The 16,540-nt window shown below is 45.6% G+C and overlaps 1 protein-coding gene across 1 annotated transcript in view; it reads right to left on the bottom strand.

Moving 5' to 3' along the window:
• LOC126353909 (BAI1-associated protein 3) overlaps positions 1-16,540 on the bottom strand; it is a 1,859,046-nt gene that overhangs the window by 253,384 nt on the left and 1,589,122 nt on the right. The window contains exon 14 of the mRNA XM_050003139.1: positions 2,612-2,833. Coding sequence (XP_049859096.1) covers positions 2,612-2,833 — 222 coding nt within the window. The remainder of the gene's footprint in view (positions 1-2,611; positions 2,834-16,540) is intronic.

Raw genomic sequence — 16,540 nt, 5'->3', positions numbered from 1 at the left:
ATCAGATGGGACTAAGGAAAGCTGTTTCAATTGTGCGTACTTTCCAGGTTTTTGTGGAAACAACTACAGTTTCTTCGAGCACTTTTTCATTACCATTTTGACAGAATTTTCTTGACATTCGTCTCATAATAGCGTGTCTAACTTCCTCGCATTGGTTTACATGTCAGAACGCAAGAAAGTATGAAGCATAAATGATCTGCCGACAGACAACACAGTTTTGTTAGTTCTGGGGCACAGAGAAGTAAAGAGTCGAAAAGCTTAATACAACGACGTAGAATGACATGACCATGTTTACAACGTAATAGCTGATTCCGGCCGACTTACCTTTCAGTTTTAGAATATTTCTCTCATTCTTTTGCAAAGAGTTCCTACTAAAAAATTAACAAGCATTGTATCACTGCAATCCAGTCGTCTTCTCATGCACTTTCGGATGCCATTAAAAAAATTATACTTGCTTCATTATCACGATCGATACAAGAGCGAAGATTCTGTATTACACACCAAAATACGTGTCCCTTAGCGTGATATCATTGGCCGAAAACCTAGCTTCGGTATCTGAAAATCATTCACGAAATAAAAGGGGTATTACGTCGTGCATGACTCTTCCTGAATATACTCCCTTTGTTAGAAATGTTACAGGACAGATTAATAAAAATTGCACTTACCACATAATGATCCTAGCTCCCATCGGAGCAGCCCTCTTGGGCATTTATACACAGTTACCAAAGTTTCTGGAGGTCTTGAAAGAAAGCAGGGAAATTTAGAAAGTGCGATGCTTGTAAGCTCATTTGTCAAGAGGCCGCCTTATGTCTGTGATATCTTGATGAAGCTGTTCTTTCAGTTGCCTTCTTGAAAAGGCCTCGCTGCATTTGCTTGCTTAATCATCGTCCACATTTCACCAGGGTTTTCCCAGCTAAACGCAGAACTTATTGTTCACTCTTTGCTCACAATCAGCATCGATTGTGTCACCAAAACTAATGTGCCAAGAATCCAGACAGTGTATTACTAAGCACAGCCTTGCCATATAGTGAGTTTCGCGGAAACACGCGCAAGGTCATTTCAAGGACACACACGTTAACATAAAAGGAACGTTTGTTCCCTTTTAAGTATTGCAAGCTGAGAAATAAAAAGGCCTGTCCTGGAACTTTTCTGGCAAAAGGATTAGTCTCTATAATCTTATTGTATGATTATATGACACCGGAACAAACACTGGTAGCAGTTACTTCTGTAAAATATCTGGGATTATGCGTGCGGAACGATTTGAAGTGGAATGATCATATAAAATTAATTGTTGGTAAAGCGGTGCCAGGCTGAGATTCATTGGGAGAGTCATTAGGAAATGTAGTCCATCAACAAAGGAGGTGGCTTACAAAACGCTCGTTCGACCTATACTTGAGTATTGCTCATCAGTGTGTGGATCCGTACCGGGATGGGTTGTCAGAGGAGATAGAGAAGATCCAAAGGAGAGCGGCGCGTTTCGTCAGAGGGTTATTTGGTAAGCGTGATAGCGTTACGGAGATGCTTAGCAAACTCAAGTGGCAGACTCTGCAAGAGAGGCGGTCTGCATCGCGGTGTAGCTTGCTGTTCAGGTTTCGAGAGGGTGCGTTTCTGGATGAAGTATCGAAAATGTTGCATATCCGTACTTATACCTCCCGAGGAGATGACGAATGTAAAATCAGAGAGATGCTAGCGCGCAGGGAGGCTTCCCGGCAGTCGTTCTTCCCGCGAACCATACGCGACTCGAACAGGAAAGGGAGGTAATGACAGTGGCACGTAAAGTGCTCTACGCCACATACTGTTGGGTGGCTTGCGGAGTATAAATGTAGGTGTAGACGTAGATGTAGAATCTTAGTTCAGTTTCATTGAAACAGTTATAGCTGACGGCGTAATAATGTATGCTACTTCCGAAAATTTGCTAATTCTACCATCAATGTCATCACGTCAGCTACGTCTGCTAATTTACAACAAAGTGCTTTTTGATGTACAGAACAAAGGATCTGGTCTGCCGAGCTTTGTAATTTTTGGTTCTTTCCTCGTCAGCTAAATGTTTAAATTCTTTCTGTATGGTGTGTAATGTCGGTCCATAGCAAATTTCCTCTACTCATCCATTTCGCTACTGCGTAATGGGTATCGAGAATTTCAACCATCTGTACTCGTTACCATCCAAATCTTGCGACGATAGATCACTAGACTGCCTATTTTTGTGTGAATAACCACTGGACCAACTTCCTTTATACTACGAACAAATAGCGAAGGAAAAACAGCGCTTACACCAAGACTCTGGCGAGCTGAAGAAAGCCGCGTCGATCAAAAGAAGCCTCATCAAATGCTGGGAGGAAGTGTCGCATCGCTCTGCTGTATGAAATGTGACGCTATACCGAGAGGGACCGAGCAAAGTCGAGACGTGACGAGCGCTCGGAAGCAGCGCATTGTGCAAAAGTGAAATTTTGAACGACCTGGCCGACCATAGTGTAGAACAACTGACGCTCGGAAAACCGATATTTGATCGGAATAGCAGAGCCGATTGAGACTACGTGTGAATACGATAGTGAAAATGGGCCTCCGGTATCCGGCGAGACGTGCGGGCGCGCGCGGGCCGCTTAGCGCCTACCTCCTCGCGGGACAGCGTCTCGTGCGGCCAGCGCGCGTCCAGGTCCTGCAGCAGGCGCAGCAGGATGCGAGTGTCGAGCGGCGAAGACAGCGCCTGGCGGCAGTAGGCCGTCCAGCGCACGGCGGCCAGCTGCAGCTCCGTCACGTCGCCCTGGATCGCGTGCTGGTGCAGGATCGTCTGCGCCACGTGCGGCAGCTCGCCGCTCCACTCCCACGTCGGGCCCTGCGGGCACATCGCCGGCACCCGTCACTACAGACAATCTCACAGGACAAAATATCAGCCACCCCCTCAAAAAAGCTCAACTCGTCGCTTTGGAGCTCTGAAGGTGGCAGGGGTAAAATACAGGGAGCGAAAGGCTATTTACAATTTGTACAGAAAGCAGAAGGCACTTATAAGAGTGCCGGCCGCGGTGGTCTCGCGGTTCTAGACGCGCAGTCCGGAACCGTGCGACTGCTACGGTCGCAGGTTCGAATCCTGCCTCGGGCATGGATGTGTGTGATGTCCTTAGGTTAGTTAGGTTTAAGTAGTTCTAAGTTCTAGGGGACTAATGACCACAGCAGTTCAGTCCCATAGTGCTCAGAGCCATCTGAACCATCTGAACTTATAAGAGTCGAAGGGTACGAAAGAGAAGCAGTGGTTGGAAAGTGAGTGAGAGAGGGTTGTAGCCTATCCCCGATGTTATTCAATCTGTATATTGAGCAAGAAATAGAGGAAACAAAAGAAAAGTTAGGAGTAGGTATTAAAATCGATGGAGAAGAAATGAAAACTTTGAGGTTCGCCGATGACGTTGTAATTCTGTCAGAGACAGCAAAGGACTTGGAAGAGCAGTTGAACGGAATGGACAGTGTCTTGAAAGGAGAATAAAAGATGAACATCAACAAAAGCAAAACGAGGATAATGGAATGTAGTCGAATTAAGTCGGGTGATGCTGAGGGAATTAGATTAGGAAATAAGACACTTAAAGTAGTAAAGGAGTTTTCTTATTTTGGGAGCAAAATAACTGCTGATGGTCGAAGTAGAGAGGATATAAAATGTAGACTGGCAATGGCAAGGAAAGCGTTTCTGAAGAAGAGAAATTTGTTAACATCAAGTATAGATTTAAATGTCAGGAAGTCGTTTCTGAAAGTATTTGCATGGAGTGTAGCCATGTATGGAAGTGAAACGTGGACGATAAATAGTTTAGACAAGAAGAAAATAGAAGATTTCGAAAAGTGGTGCTACAGAAGAATACTGAAAATTAGATGGATAGATCACATAACTAATAAGGAGGTATTGAATAGAATTGGGGAGAAGAGGAGTTTGTGGCACAACTTGACCAGAAGAAGGGATCGGTTGGTAGGACATGTTCTGACGCATCGAGGGATCACCAATTTAGTATTGGAGGGCAGCGTGGAGGGTAAAAATCTTAAGGGGAGACCAATAGATGAATACACTAAGCAGATTCAGAAGGATGTAGATTGCAGTAGGTACTGAGAGATGAAGAAGCTTGCACAGAATAAAGTAGCATGGAGAGCTGCATCAAAACAGTCTGAGGACTGGAGACCACAACAACAACCTGTGTAGGACTTCTGCCAGGCTGTCACGTTACCCTCCACCGCTCTGAATTATGTCATGCCGGCCAAGTGGTGGGTACACCTTCTGAAAAGTGTCCAGCACCTAGTAATGGACATCAAGGGCACTGCGCACACACACCAACCGACCGACCGACCAATTTCCTGTGCAGCCTACACACTTTGCTACCTACTTTACTGAGCGACTACAGTGACAAAAGATGAACTTCTGTCGGCCGGCTCTGGCAGGGCAGCGCTACACATGAAATAATTTTGGGGTGGAATGATTGGGGGAAGGAGGTGTTGGGTGGCATTGTGATGGAGATCATATGAAGGGCTGGTGGGTCGGCTGTTGGCTGTGTGTGTGTGTGTGTCCCTTTATTACTCATGGGATACGTCCACCCTTTAGTTTATGATATCTGAAATTCTGCCAGGGACATTTCCAGTGTGGTGCATGAATGTCAGTGATGGAATGACAGTCTGTTCTTCTGAAACCAGAAGTGGTGGTGATGTTCGGTTCCGGAGCGAAGTCGATCTTTTCACACTTCTTAAATGTGTTCCATTGGGTTCAGATTGGTACACTGGGCAGCCTCGTCCGTTTCAGGAATATTGTTATTCACAAACCATTACCTCACAGATACTGCCGCACAACAGGGTTTACTGTCACGCTGAAACACTCAATTATAGTATCCGAAACGTTCCTGTACTGTATGCAGCCTGAAGTGCCACAAAATGTCTTCATATACTTCTGCATATAGCGTTTTCCTAAGTGCAATGAGGGAAGGACACCATCAGCACGATAAACAGCCCCATGTTGTAACATCATCTTTTATGTACTTCTCTGTTGGAATTACGCATGATGGTAGGCATTCTCCAAACCCATTCATTGGATTTCCAAAGTATATAGCGTGATTCCTCACTTCAAATCACCCCTTTCCAGTGATACACTGCCCAATGGCGTCATTCTTTACATCACCCCATGTGTTGCTTAGCACTAATTACAGAAATTTGTGGCTTGACAGAAGCTGCACGACCGTCGTACTCCATTCCATTTAACTCTCACATTCATTGTGGTAGCTGGACTACTGGCAGTACTTTGGAACACACGAGTGATCCCTTGCACTCATTTCGTGCTTTTTCTTACAACCACCGTCTGCTACACTTGGAGGTCCTGTCCGTCAGTACATGATGTCTGCTTCGTCTAGGTTTAGCTGTGGTGTTTCGCCCCCACTTCCACTGCACGCTCACATCGGTAGCAGTCGACTTGGGCATCTTTAGAAAGGCTGAAATGACCCTGATGGATTTGTTACTCCGGTGACATACAGTCACTACGCTCGAAATCACCGAGCCCTCGTGAACAACCCATTTTACTGTTACTGCTTCTCTGCTAATATCACAATGGCTCCCACCTCCAGTTACCCTGTCGAGTCTGCCTCTCGTGACATATAGTCGCCAATTCCGCATCACATAGCGGTGTCCGGATACTTTTGATCAGATAGTTTATGTGTCAGTCGGTTATAAGGAACACCGCAGTAAGAAGGCTCTACATGGAGAAGTGACAGGATTGCAGTTAGCAGTTATCGTGTTTGGACTCTCCTGTTATCAGATCGTGAGTGCAGTCCACCGATTTGTTGATGTATCAAGACAGTAATGCTGTATGTCTCGCAGCCATGTAATACGGCGTAGGAGCAATGCTAGTAAGAAGACTTTAGCTGACGTGGACCAGAGACAATTGTCATACATTGCCAGATACAATCGGTTTCAAACATGACAAGGAATTGCTGCTCACAGCGAATGCTTTGGAGCGCTCTAAGTCGCGTAGAACTGATACCAGACGGTTGGGTGACACGCCACTGCTGACCTAATACAGGACAGTGCCTCTTTACAATGAAATTCTGTGTATGTGCCACTCAATTATACGAAATTTGAGCTGTAAGATAGGTCGACGAGGTAATAGGACACGTACATGTGTTAAGACATTAGGCAGTAACTTGGATGGTACTAGAGGGAGCTGTAGAGGGTAAAAACTGTAGGTGAAAACAGCGATTGGTATATATGCACCAAATAATTGAGGACATTGGGTGTAACTGTTCTTCTGAGATGAAGAGGTTGATTGGTGTATCATTGTGGATTGTCTACAAGGAATGGTGGACCACTCACAGTCATGTAACACATGTTAAGAACAGCCGTTGTTGAAACTCCCTAACCGACATTGACTAGTGACGGATGTCACACCTTGCCAATGACAATATTTTTCAAACCCGACAGAAATTGCTGCTGTCATTGAATGCAGACACGGATCCACAGTAAGGTTCTAATGTGGGGTCTCAGTTTCTTACTTTCTCCCCTCTCCCACCGCAAGGATCCACGACTGAAAGAATGCAACAAGTTTCCAGCGAACCAACGTTGCGAATGGAGCTGCATGCATTGGACTTTCGGAACCAGGTACTTCGCAAAAGGTCATTGCTCTCAGCGGCATGTAGAGTTGGACGTCTTTAATTGGACAAAAAACACAGTACCTGGGCAGTAGTTGACTGGATACGTCTATTGTCCGACGAGTTACGATTTAGCTTCTTTTCAAATGATGGAACTCGTGTAGTGCAATGATGCCACACTGAAGAGTGGAAGTTGTCGATCTGGTCGGAGGTGGTTCTGTGATGTTTTGGGGCAGTTTTCGCACTGTGACTTGCGACCATTCATTGCCATGAAAATACGATGTTCATCTCTACATTATCTGTAATTAAGCATTGCCTTTTCCTCTGCATTTTGATATGTATATGCTGTCGACCCTCCCGTCTTCAAAGATGACAACAGCCATTTTCACAGGGTTGTATTCTTATGTTCCTGGTTTGACAAACACTCACTCCTCTCCGCAGATGACAGCTCTTGCAGGGGTGGATTCGTCAAGTGAATGTGGCATACCTGATGAAAGTTCTAGAGCATTTCATTGTGTGGAACTGAAATATATACCAAGCGAAAATATGAGAAGTATAAATTAGGACGGAAGATTTGGCTTTAACGTCCTTTCAACGTCATCGTAACTAGAGACTGTGCATAAACTGAGATGTGTGAAGGATGTGAAAGGAAATCGGCGTATACTTTTCAAAGGATCTATCCATGCAGTGACCTGAAGTGGTTTAGGGAAGCCACGAAAATCTGATCTCAGTGTGGCGCGAGTATTTGAATCCACCGTCCTCCCCAGTTCGAGACCCTTACCTTCATCACTACGCCACTTCAAACGATCATAAATTGGGGAGAATTTGATCCTATCAGATGAGGTACTATCGAAGAATGTAGTAAAGTAGAGAGACGGGATACGAAACAAGGAGGTACTGAAAAAAACAAATAGGTCCTATATTAAATCTATGGGAAAGCCTTACCAGTAGAATGGTCAGGTTAATGGAACATTTGCCACGCAGGCCGCGAAAATTAATTTTGCGCTGGAAGGAATTAGAAATGGAAAAAGTAATGTAGGTGCAGCCAAATACTAGAACATGCGTTCTAGTACAAAGAAATTATAAACTTGGCGTTCTATATACGTTGCAACAGACTTCGAGGGGTTGTAGATGGTGTCTTGAGGAATAAGTTGCGGGTAGAAACCAGTGTCGGGAAACGTCGTTCAACGACGCTAGAGCGCGCCGGTGTTATAGGCGCCGGCAGCAAACGTGACTTTGCACGCTGAAGGACGGTAGGCAGAAAGTCTCTCAATGTTGTTTGTTTATTCACTGATCGACTGATTGCCACGACCTGCAGTGGAGAAGGTGGAGCTAGCTGCTGCTTAGAACGGCTTTGTCTCCTATGAATACGATGTTCTGCTGCTTCGGTTGGTGGCGGTTTCCGACACGAGTATCCACCCGCAGTTTATTTTTCTCCTGGAACCCTCTAAAATACAGGAGAAAAATAAACTACAGATGGAAACCCGTGTCCGAAACAGTCATCCACCAAGGCAACAGAATATCGCATTCATTGGAGACAAGGCCTGTCTACGCAGCAGTTAGCTCCATCCTCTCCACTGGCGATCATGGCAATCAGTTGCGATCACTGAATAAGAAATAACATTGCGAGGCGTTCCTCTTACATTTCGTCAGTGTACAACGTGATATTTGCTGCCGAAGGGGTTGACCTAGTGGCAGACATCGGCTTCTATGACTTCGACGTTCTGTAGCTTCGTTGGATGACATTTCTGGACACGTATTCCTATCCTCCATTTGTTCCTCAAGACACCCTCTACAACTCCTCGAATTTCGTCGCAACATTTCGGGGACACCCTGTAGAAATGAAAAGTAGTGCAGAAGATAGGAAGCGATGTAGGACTTCAAACCAGTCAAAAGACAGATGACTTTAAAAAACAGACAGTACTTTGGATAGACAGCTGTACACCAGGATAAGCTGAAGCAATACCACGTGAGAAGACTGTGACTAAGGACCTAAATTCTAAGCATGTATATGTATTGTCAAGCAACGTATTACTGGTTCATGAATCAGTACTGAGAATATTACGCGTCAGTTGTTAAATGTGTGATTTAATTACCAGAACATGTTTTGGGACTAAGTTATTATATTACAAAGTGGTATAAACTAAGGAAACAAATCGTAGATCGCAATACTACATCCACTGAAAATCATGTAACTAGTCTATATTGTCCTGCATTGTACCATACCATGATTGAGCCTTGCGCGGCTCGTGGTAGTGTCGTTAATTGCTTGACATCTTGTCTTTCCGGTACTGCCGTCCCGTTTCTTATTCGATTTACTGGCGTCACTAAGTTGCTGGCTTGCTTGCCCGTGAGTGGCAGCAGCGGCGATTATGGATAAGAACACTGTCATACTATCTTTGGAGCGACCGCCAGTATTTATGGGTAATCGGGACGGAGCAGCAGTGAGGTCCGGACATCCATGACTCGACCACCTTGGCTGGTCGTTCGATCGGTCGTCTCATCGAACGACGCGTATTTGGTCGCCGACCGCTTCTGGGTTCTTCGTGTGTGTCGACTTGTGATTCGTCCTTGTTGTTCCACAGTCACTGATTTTAGTGTTGTTTGTGGAAGTGTTTTCGTGGAACCGTGTGTAGCTTGTGTGGTTTCGACTGAGCAACTATTTTAATGCTGTCTGAGTGCTGCAAGTAGTCCGTCGGTGGGGACAGAGCAGCGAGGTAGTCTCCATGGTGTGCGGTCAGGCTGAGACCGCTGGCGGCGTGCTCGCGCTGTCGGATTGTGAGGTGCTAACTGCGAAACCTCAACTGCTGTGACATCTCTTCTTTCTTTGCGGTTGTTGCTTCCTGGGCCGTTCTGGCTAGCAGCAACGTATGGTGTGTTGGAGTCAGTGGAATTTTGCAGCCATCTTCCTGTGTGGTCTTTAACTATTAAATTGGTTGTTGCTTATCAGTGAAGTGCACCAGCGATATTTTCTGACTTGTGGCCGTTAACACCCCAGTTACCTGGCCTGGTCATTTGCGTAGTTTTCCAGCAGTGTGGTTTTCCTCGCCGTGTTGATGCTGCCCGGCACTGGTTGTAGTACTACAGCCTTTTAGTTGTTGTTCCTATTTTTTTAAAGAGTGGTTATTGTGCTTTGGTTGTTATTAGACGTCAATTTTGAAGACGTAGTGCTGCTGGTACCTTCGTCCTCAGCTGATATTTTCTGTTGTCGTACCGTTGGTCGGGCGGAAGGGAATTCATTAAGTTGTTGGTCGGTCCTTCAGCCATCCCTGGATCGGGTTGCCATCCAATTATTTAACGTTAATCTTGGCTGCCTGTCTCACCTCACCTTTCGTTTGAGCTACCTCCTCAGGCCGACCCTTGGAACGCTTCTGAGCACCACTGTTGATTTCAGATTGTGATTTTCATTTTAGTCTGATATACTGTGCTAGGCCTTCAGCCTTCGTTTAATTTAGTTTGTTATAATTTTAAAATAAAGAATTCAAATTACTTAAATTTTATGTTGAAGATTGATTTGTCACAAACTAAATTTTGAAAGTTTGTTCTAAATGAAATTCTTGTTACCCAGGCCTTAAGCCCTGATTGTTTGATGGGCAGTGTGTGGCCTTCAGCCGAGCTTTTACATGAAATGCTTTTAAGATAATTCCTTCAACTGTCTGTATTCTTTAAAGCAATTTATTATAATCAAAATATCCACGGGTGTACTGCCGGTCTATAGTGTCCAACGGGCACAATATTTCGGCGATCAAACATGTCGCCATCATCAGGTGAACTGACGGACTGAGCTCCTGTGAACGCGCCGGCACGGAGATCCGTACGCTATGGCTGCTCAGGGGGAACTGGGTTCGGTCGTCTCGTCTCGCTTAATTCTCGGACATCCTCTGTCCGGAGATGATGGAGGCTAAGCAGCGGTGCTGCTGTTCCTCCTTTCTCCTCTGTGTTGTGGTGTGGATGGCCTCACGATTTGAAAGGGCCTCTGGCTACCCCGCTGAATTTAAAGCAGCGAAGTAGTTGGTGGCTGGCATGTCCTCTGGGGCAGGTTTACGCCTGCCGGAGCGCCACTCCTCTTTCACCCACTTCTCTGCGACCTGGTAGATGTGTTCCCAGTCGGAGGGGGTGAAGATGGGGCGGCTGTTGAGCAGTATTAGCTCCTTCCTTGTTACCACCTCACGCAACATGCCTCGCGTGTGGCGAAGATCGCACGGTTGGTGAGGCAGTGATGGTTTTGCGTGTGCCGGCGTGAAGGGGTACGGGTTGTCCCCATGAGGATACGCGGCGGCGGCCGATTTAAATACCCTCCGCCCGCGGCGCGCTCCCTCCGCCGTCCGCGCCCCACGCCACGGTAGCGCGGTGGAACAGACTGCGACGGCGTCTGAGATGACGTCGGTGTGATGGCTCTGTCCGCCGTGGTCGTCACAACTATGCTTTTGCTCGATTTACTCTTGATTAACCCAATCGCTGGTTCCCAAGCCTTGCTAAGATTATAGCCACAGTCACGGTTTATGAGGTCGTCATTGGTGCGAATTTCGATGGCCTCTCTAACAACGCTGTCCCAGTATCTCGACGTCTGTACCAGAATCCTCGTGCGGTCATACTCCATAGCGTGATTTTCCGACAAACAATGTTCAGCGACCGCCGACTTGCTCGGATACATCAGTCGAGTGTGCCTCTGGTGTTCACGGCATCGATCCTCGATGGTACGCATCGTCTGACCAATATACGACTTGCCACATTGACACGGAATCTGGTACACGCCGGCCTTCCTCAAACCGAGGTCATCTTTGGCGTTCCCAACCAGTGCACGAGTTTTATTCGGAGGACAAAACACAGTTCCGACCCGGTGTTTCTTCAGAATGCGGGCGATTTTCCCCGAGAGTGCGCCTGTGTATGGAATAAATGCAGTGCCTACCTCCTCCCTCGTGACCTCATCCATCTCAACAGGTTGTGATGCAGTGGTTGGGCGGAGAGCACGATGGATCTGCCACTCTGAGTACCCATTTTTTCGAAATACAGTTCTCAGATGTTCCAATTCCTGGGGTAGACTCTCTGTGTCAGAGATAGTGCGCGCCCTATGTACAAGAGTTTTAAGTACCCCATTCCTCTGTGAAGGGTGGTGGCAGCTGTCTGCGTGCAAATACAGATCAGTGTGTGTTGTCTTTCGATACACCCCATGACCTAGGGTGCCGTCAGCCCTTCTCCTGACCAAGACGTCAAGGAAAGGTAATTTACCCTCCGTTTCAGTCTCCATAGTGAATTTGATGTTGGGGTGTATGGAGTTTAGATGTGTAAGGAAGTCAAGGAGTTTATCCATACCATGTGGCCAGATGATGAACGTGTCGTCCACGTAACGGAAAAAGCAAGTAGGTTTCCATTCGGATGACGACAGGGCTTCCTCCTCGAAGTTCTCCATGTACAAATTCGCTACCACCGGTGAAAGTGGGCTACCCATGGCGACTCCTTCCGTTTGTTCGTAGTATTCTCCATTAAAAAGAAAATACGTGGAAGTCAAGACATGCCTAAAAACTTCAGTGGTATTCTCGTCAAACCTCTGACCAATCAACTCTAGCGACTCTCGCAGGGGTACCCTCGTAAACAAGGAAACGACGTCAAAACTCACCATGATATCTGACTCATCCAACCTGAAGCTATCAAGGCGTTTAACAAAATCCACGTAATTACGGATGTGATGAGGGCATTTACCCACATAAGGACTTAATATTCCCGTCAGGTATTTGGCCAGCAAATATGTAGGTGCCCTGATGTTGCTGACAATGGGGCGTAATGGTACCCCCTCTTTGTGAACCTTCGGGAGTCCATATAGTCTAGGCGGTACCGGACCTTGGGGTACCCTTAGTGTCACCCTCCGGTAAATCTGCGTCCTTGAGAAGAACCCTCGTCTTGTTCTCCACCTTCTTTGTAGGGTCAACGCTGATCTTCCGGTAGGAATCATCATTTAGCAGGCTCTGCATCTTATCAGTGTAGTCCTTATGGGAGACAACAACTATAGCATTGCCTTTGTCAGCCGGTAAGACAACAATTTCAGAGCGTTCCCTCAGATCACGAATGGCCGCCCTCTCTTTACTGCTGATATTTGACTTCATCGGCTTGGATTTCGTCAACGCACGACAAGTTTCACGACGTATTTCCTCGGCTGATTCTGGCGGAAGTCGAGCTGCAACCTGTTCAACAGCACTAACAATTTCTGCGACCGGAGTGAACTTGGGGGTGGGAGCGAAGTTGAGACCTTTCTGCAAAACCGAGACCGCATCATCACTCAACACCATGCCACTCAAATTGATGACAGTCTTGCACGGAACCTGCAGAGATGGTTTGTCAAGGAGACGTGAGAACAGTAATTAAAACTTCCGGGCTGAGAGGCCGTGGTCGAACAGTAGAACTTCTTCTCCCTGACGTTTCGTTGCCAGCTGCGGACAACATCTTCCGAGGCGAGTCTACGACTGGCTACCAAGCCGCGGAGGTCCTGTATATATAGAGCGGGTAGAGGGCACCACCACTCGTCACGTGATGTCAACAGTAAAACTATCTCTGACTGGCGTCATTACTCTCGATCGAAGGTAATCGATTGTCACATCTTTGATGCAAAGTTGATCGCCATATTTTATCTAACTTCAAACCTTCTTCTTTCTTGTTAAAATTATTATGGTGTTTAAAAATCTCTATCGCCTCTCTATACATACGTGCATGATAATGCGATGTCTTAGCTAGCACGCTTGTCTCGCTAAATTTTATCTCATGGTCTCCGTCTTCGAAAACATGTTCTGCTACAGCTGACTTATCCGTGTGTCCCAATCGGCAGTTCCTCTTGTGTTCAGTCAGGCGAGTACTGATACTTCTTTTAGTTGTTCCAATGTAAACTTTCCCACAACTACACGGAATTTTGTAAACACCCGGAGTAGCTAAAGGGTGTCGTGCATCCTTCGCCGATCTTAAACATTCACTAATCTTCTTAGTTGGTCTGTAGATTGTTTCAATTCTAAACTTGGCTAGCACTTTTCCTACAACAAAAGTGTTGACAGCTACTAACCAACTAATAAAAAAGTCTTCTATCCCTGCAGCAGATAAAAAAGATCTTTGTAAAACGGAAGCATTCCCTCCTAGATTATATGGGTTACCTAAGGTACACAAACCAAATGTCCCTCTTAGGCCGATTTTGAGTGCTATAGGATCCCCTACTCAAGAGTTGGCTAGATATCTTGCCTCATTGCTACAACCGTTTATCGGAAAGACTGATCATCATATTAAGAACTCCATGCACTTCATCGAAAAACTGAAGGGGATTACTATAAGCCCCAGTGATATCCTTGTTAGCTTTGATGTTGTATCTTTGTTTACTATGGTTCCGGTGAACGAAACTCTGGCTTATCTATCTGACATATTTCCTACTGATATAGTAGCCTTGTTCCGGCACTGCCTATCTACGACTTATTTCCAGTATAATAATGAGTTCTATGAACAAATTGACGGAGTGGCTATGGGTAGCCCCCTAAGTCCAGTCGCTGCTAATATTTTTATGGAATTTTTTGAGCAACAGGCACTTCAGTCAGCCAGAAAAAGTCCTTTGAAGTGGTATCGGTATGTGGACGATACTTTTGTGATATGGAATCACGGAGAAGAGCAACTGAACGAATTTCTGAAGCATTTGAACAGCATTAACTCAAAAATTCAATTTACCATGGAGACAGAGAGTAATGGACAGATTAATTTTCTGGACGTTTCAGTAATTAAACGAGCAGATGGTACTCTTGGTCACAAAGTATACAGAAAAGATACTCATACCGACCGTTATCTTCATAAGAGTTCAAATCATCATCCCAGGCAGAAGAGAGGTGTCATCAAAACACTGGTGGACAGGGCCAATAGAATTTGTGAGCCAGCGTATTTACAAGAGGAACTAAATCATTTGCGGACAGTTTTTCGGAAAAATGGATATACTAATAAGGAGATAGATCGTGCACTCCACCCGAGAAAGAAAATGTCCGAAAACATGCAAAAACAACAACCTTCAGCAGGGAAAGTTTTTCTTCCTTACATCCATAATATTACGGACCGTATCGGAAAAGTGCTAGCCAAGTTTAGAATTGAAACAATCTACAGACCAACTAAGAAGATTAGTGAATGTTTAAGATCGGCGAAGGATGCACGACACCTTTTAGCTACTCCGGGTGTTTACAAAATTCCGTGTAGTTGTGGGAAAGTTTACTTTGGAACAACTAAAAGAAGTATCAATACTCGCCTGACTGAACACAAGAGGAACTGCCGATTGGGACACACGGATAAGTCAGCTGTAGCAGAACATGTTTTCGAAGACGGAGACCATGAGATAAAATTTAGCGAGACAAGCGTGCTAGCTAAGACATCGCATTATCATGCACGTATGTATAGAGAGGCGATAGAGATTTTTAAACACCATAATAATTTTAACAAGAAAGAAGAAGGTTTGAAGTTAGATAAAATATGGCGATCAACCTTGCATCAAAGATGTGACAATCGATTACCTTCGATCGAGAGTAATGACGCCAGTCAGAGATAGTTTTACTGTTGACATCACGTGACGAGTGGTGGTGCCCTCTACCCGCTCTATATATACAGGACCTCCGCGGCTTGGTAGCCAGTCGTAGACTCGCCTCGGAAGATGTTGTCCGCAGCTGGCAACGAAACGTCAGGGAGAAGAAGTTCTACTGTTCGACCACGGCCTCTCAGCCCGGAAGTTTTAATTACTGACGATGCCGGCCGTGAAAGCCTACACGCTATGAGACGTGAGAACTTAGCTGTTTGACGTCCCGTAGCCTTCTTATGGGCGGAATAAGCTGACACCCAGGTGACACCATCAATCCAATCCCAGGAAAAAGAAGTGAACTTAGTAGCCAGTTGCAAATGTAATTTGAGTAATTCCTGTGAGATAAACTCAAGGCTCCGGCGGGTGAATTGCGCTCTCTCACGTACCAATGCGAGGCTGGCTCGTTTCTTGATTCTCTTAGCTGCTGCAGAATCGATGTGATGCATAACCTTAGCAAAATTTGGAACAACATTCTCGGAACGTCATCTCTTTAGAAAGGCAAGAGTACTTAGCAACCGACATCTACGGTGGTGCAACTTTTCAAATTTCTTCATGCTGCGATACATCTCCTCCCCGTAAAGGTGTATGATGTGATTCTTGAGTTTCTCCCGGCGTATTTGATAATCAAAATATCCACGGGTGTACTGCCGGTCTATAGTGTCCAACGGGCACAATATTTCGGCGATCAATTTATTATAACTTTTGTTCAGGCCTTCAGCCGTTGTTGTTTTTGGTGTGGTTCTGGGTCTTCAACCCACGAGGTATCGCAAGTTTTCTTAACTAGGCCTTCAGCCGTATTGTTTTAATTTGATCCTTTTGAGGCAATGTGTGATTAAGTGGTTCTTAGGAAAATAAAGGTTTGTGCGTTTTTTGCAACTAACAGTAACTGATTACGGCCCCCTCCACAACCGTAACCTGATCCGCTCTATCCTGCGAAACCAGATCTCACTGATGTTTCTACGCCATTAGGAAAGTAAAAAGTAAAAGGCTAGCAACAAATATTGTCAAACATAAAGCTCTTCCTTGAACATCTAACGTTGGCGCAAAATATTCTCACATTGCTCAGTCGTAAACTAAAGCAGCGTGGTCTAAGGCGCCTTGCCACGGTTCGTGCGGCTCCCCCCGTCGAAGGTTCGGGTCCCCCCTCGGACATGGGTGTGTGTGTTGTTCTTAGCATAAGTCGTAAACTAAGTCTTAGTTAATTTGTGTGTAAGACTAGGGACTGATGACCTTAGCAGTTTGCTCCCTTGGGAATTCATAAACATTTGAACATTCATAAACTAAAGGCTCCTGCCATCACCTACCAAAGATATAACTATTCTGTAAAGCATACATCACACCCCTCAGCGATGCTACTGTCTATCGT

Source organism: Schistocerca gregaria, chromosome 3, assembly GCF_023897955.1.
Source record: "Schistocerca gregaria isolate iqSchGreg1 chromosome 3, iqSchGreg1.2, whole genome shotgun sequence".
NCBI classification, from domain to species: Eukaryota; Metazoa; Arthropoda; class Insecta; order Orthoptera; family Acrididae; genus Schistocerca; species Schistocerca gregaria.
This window is presented reverse-complemented; position numbering and strand designations above follow the sequence as displayed.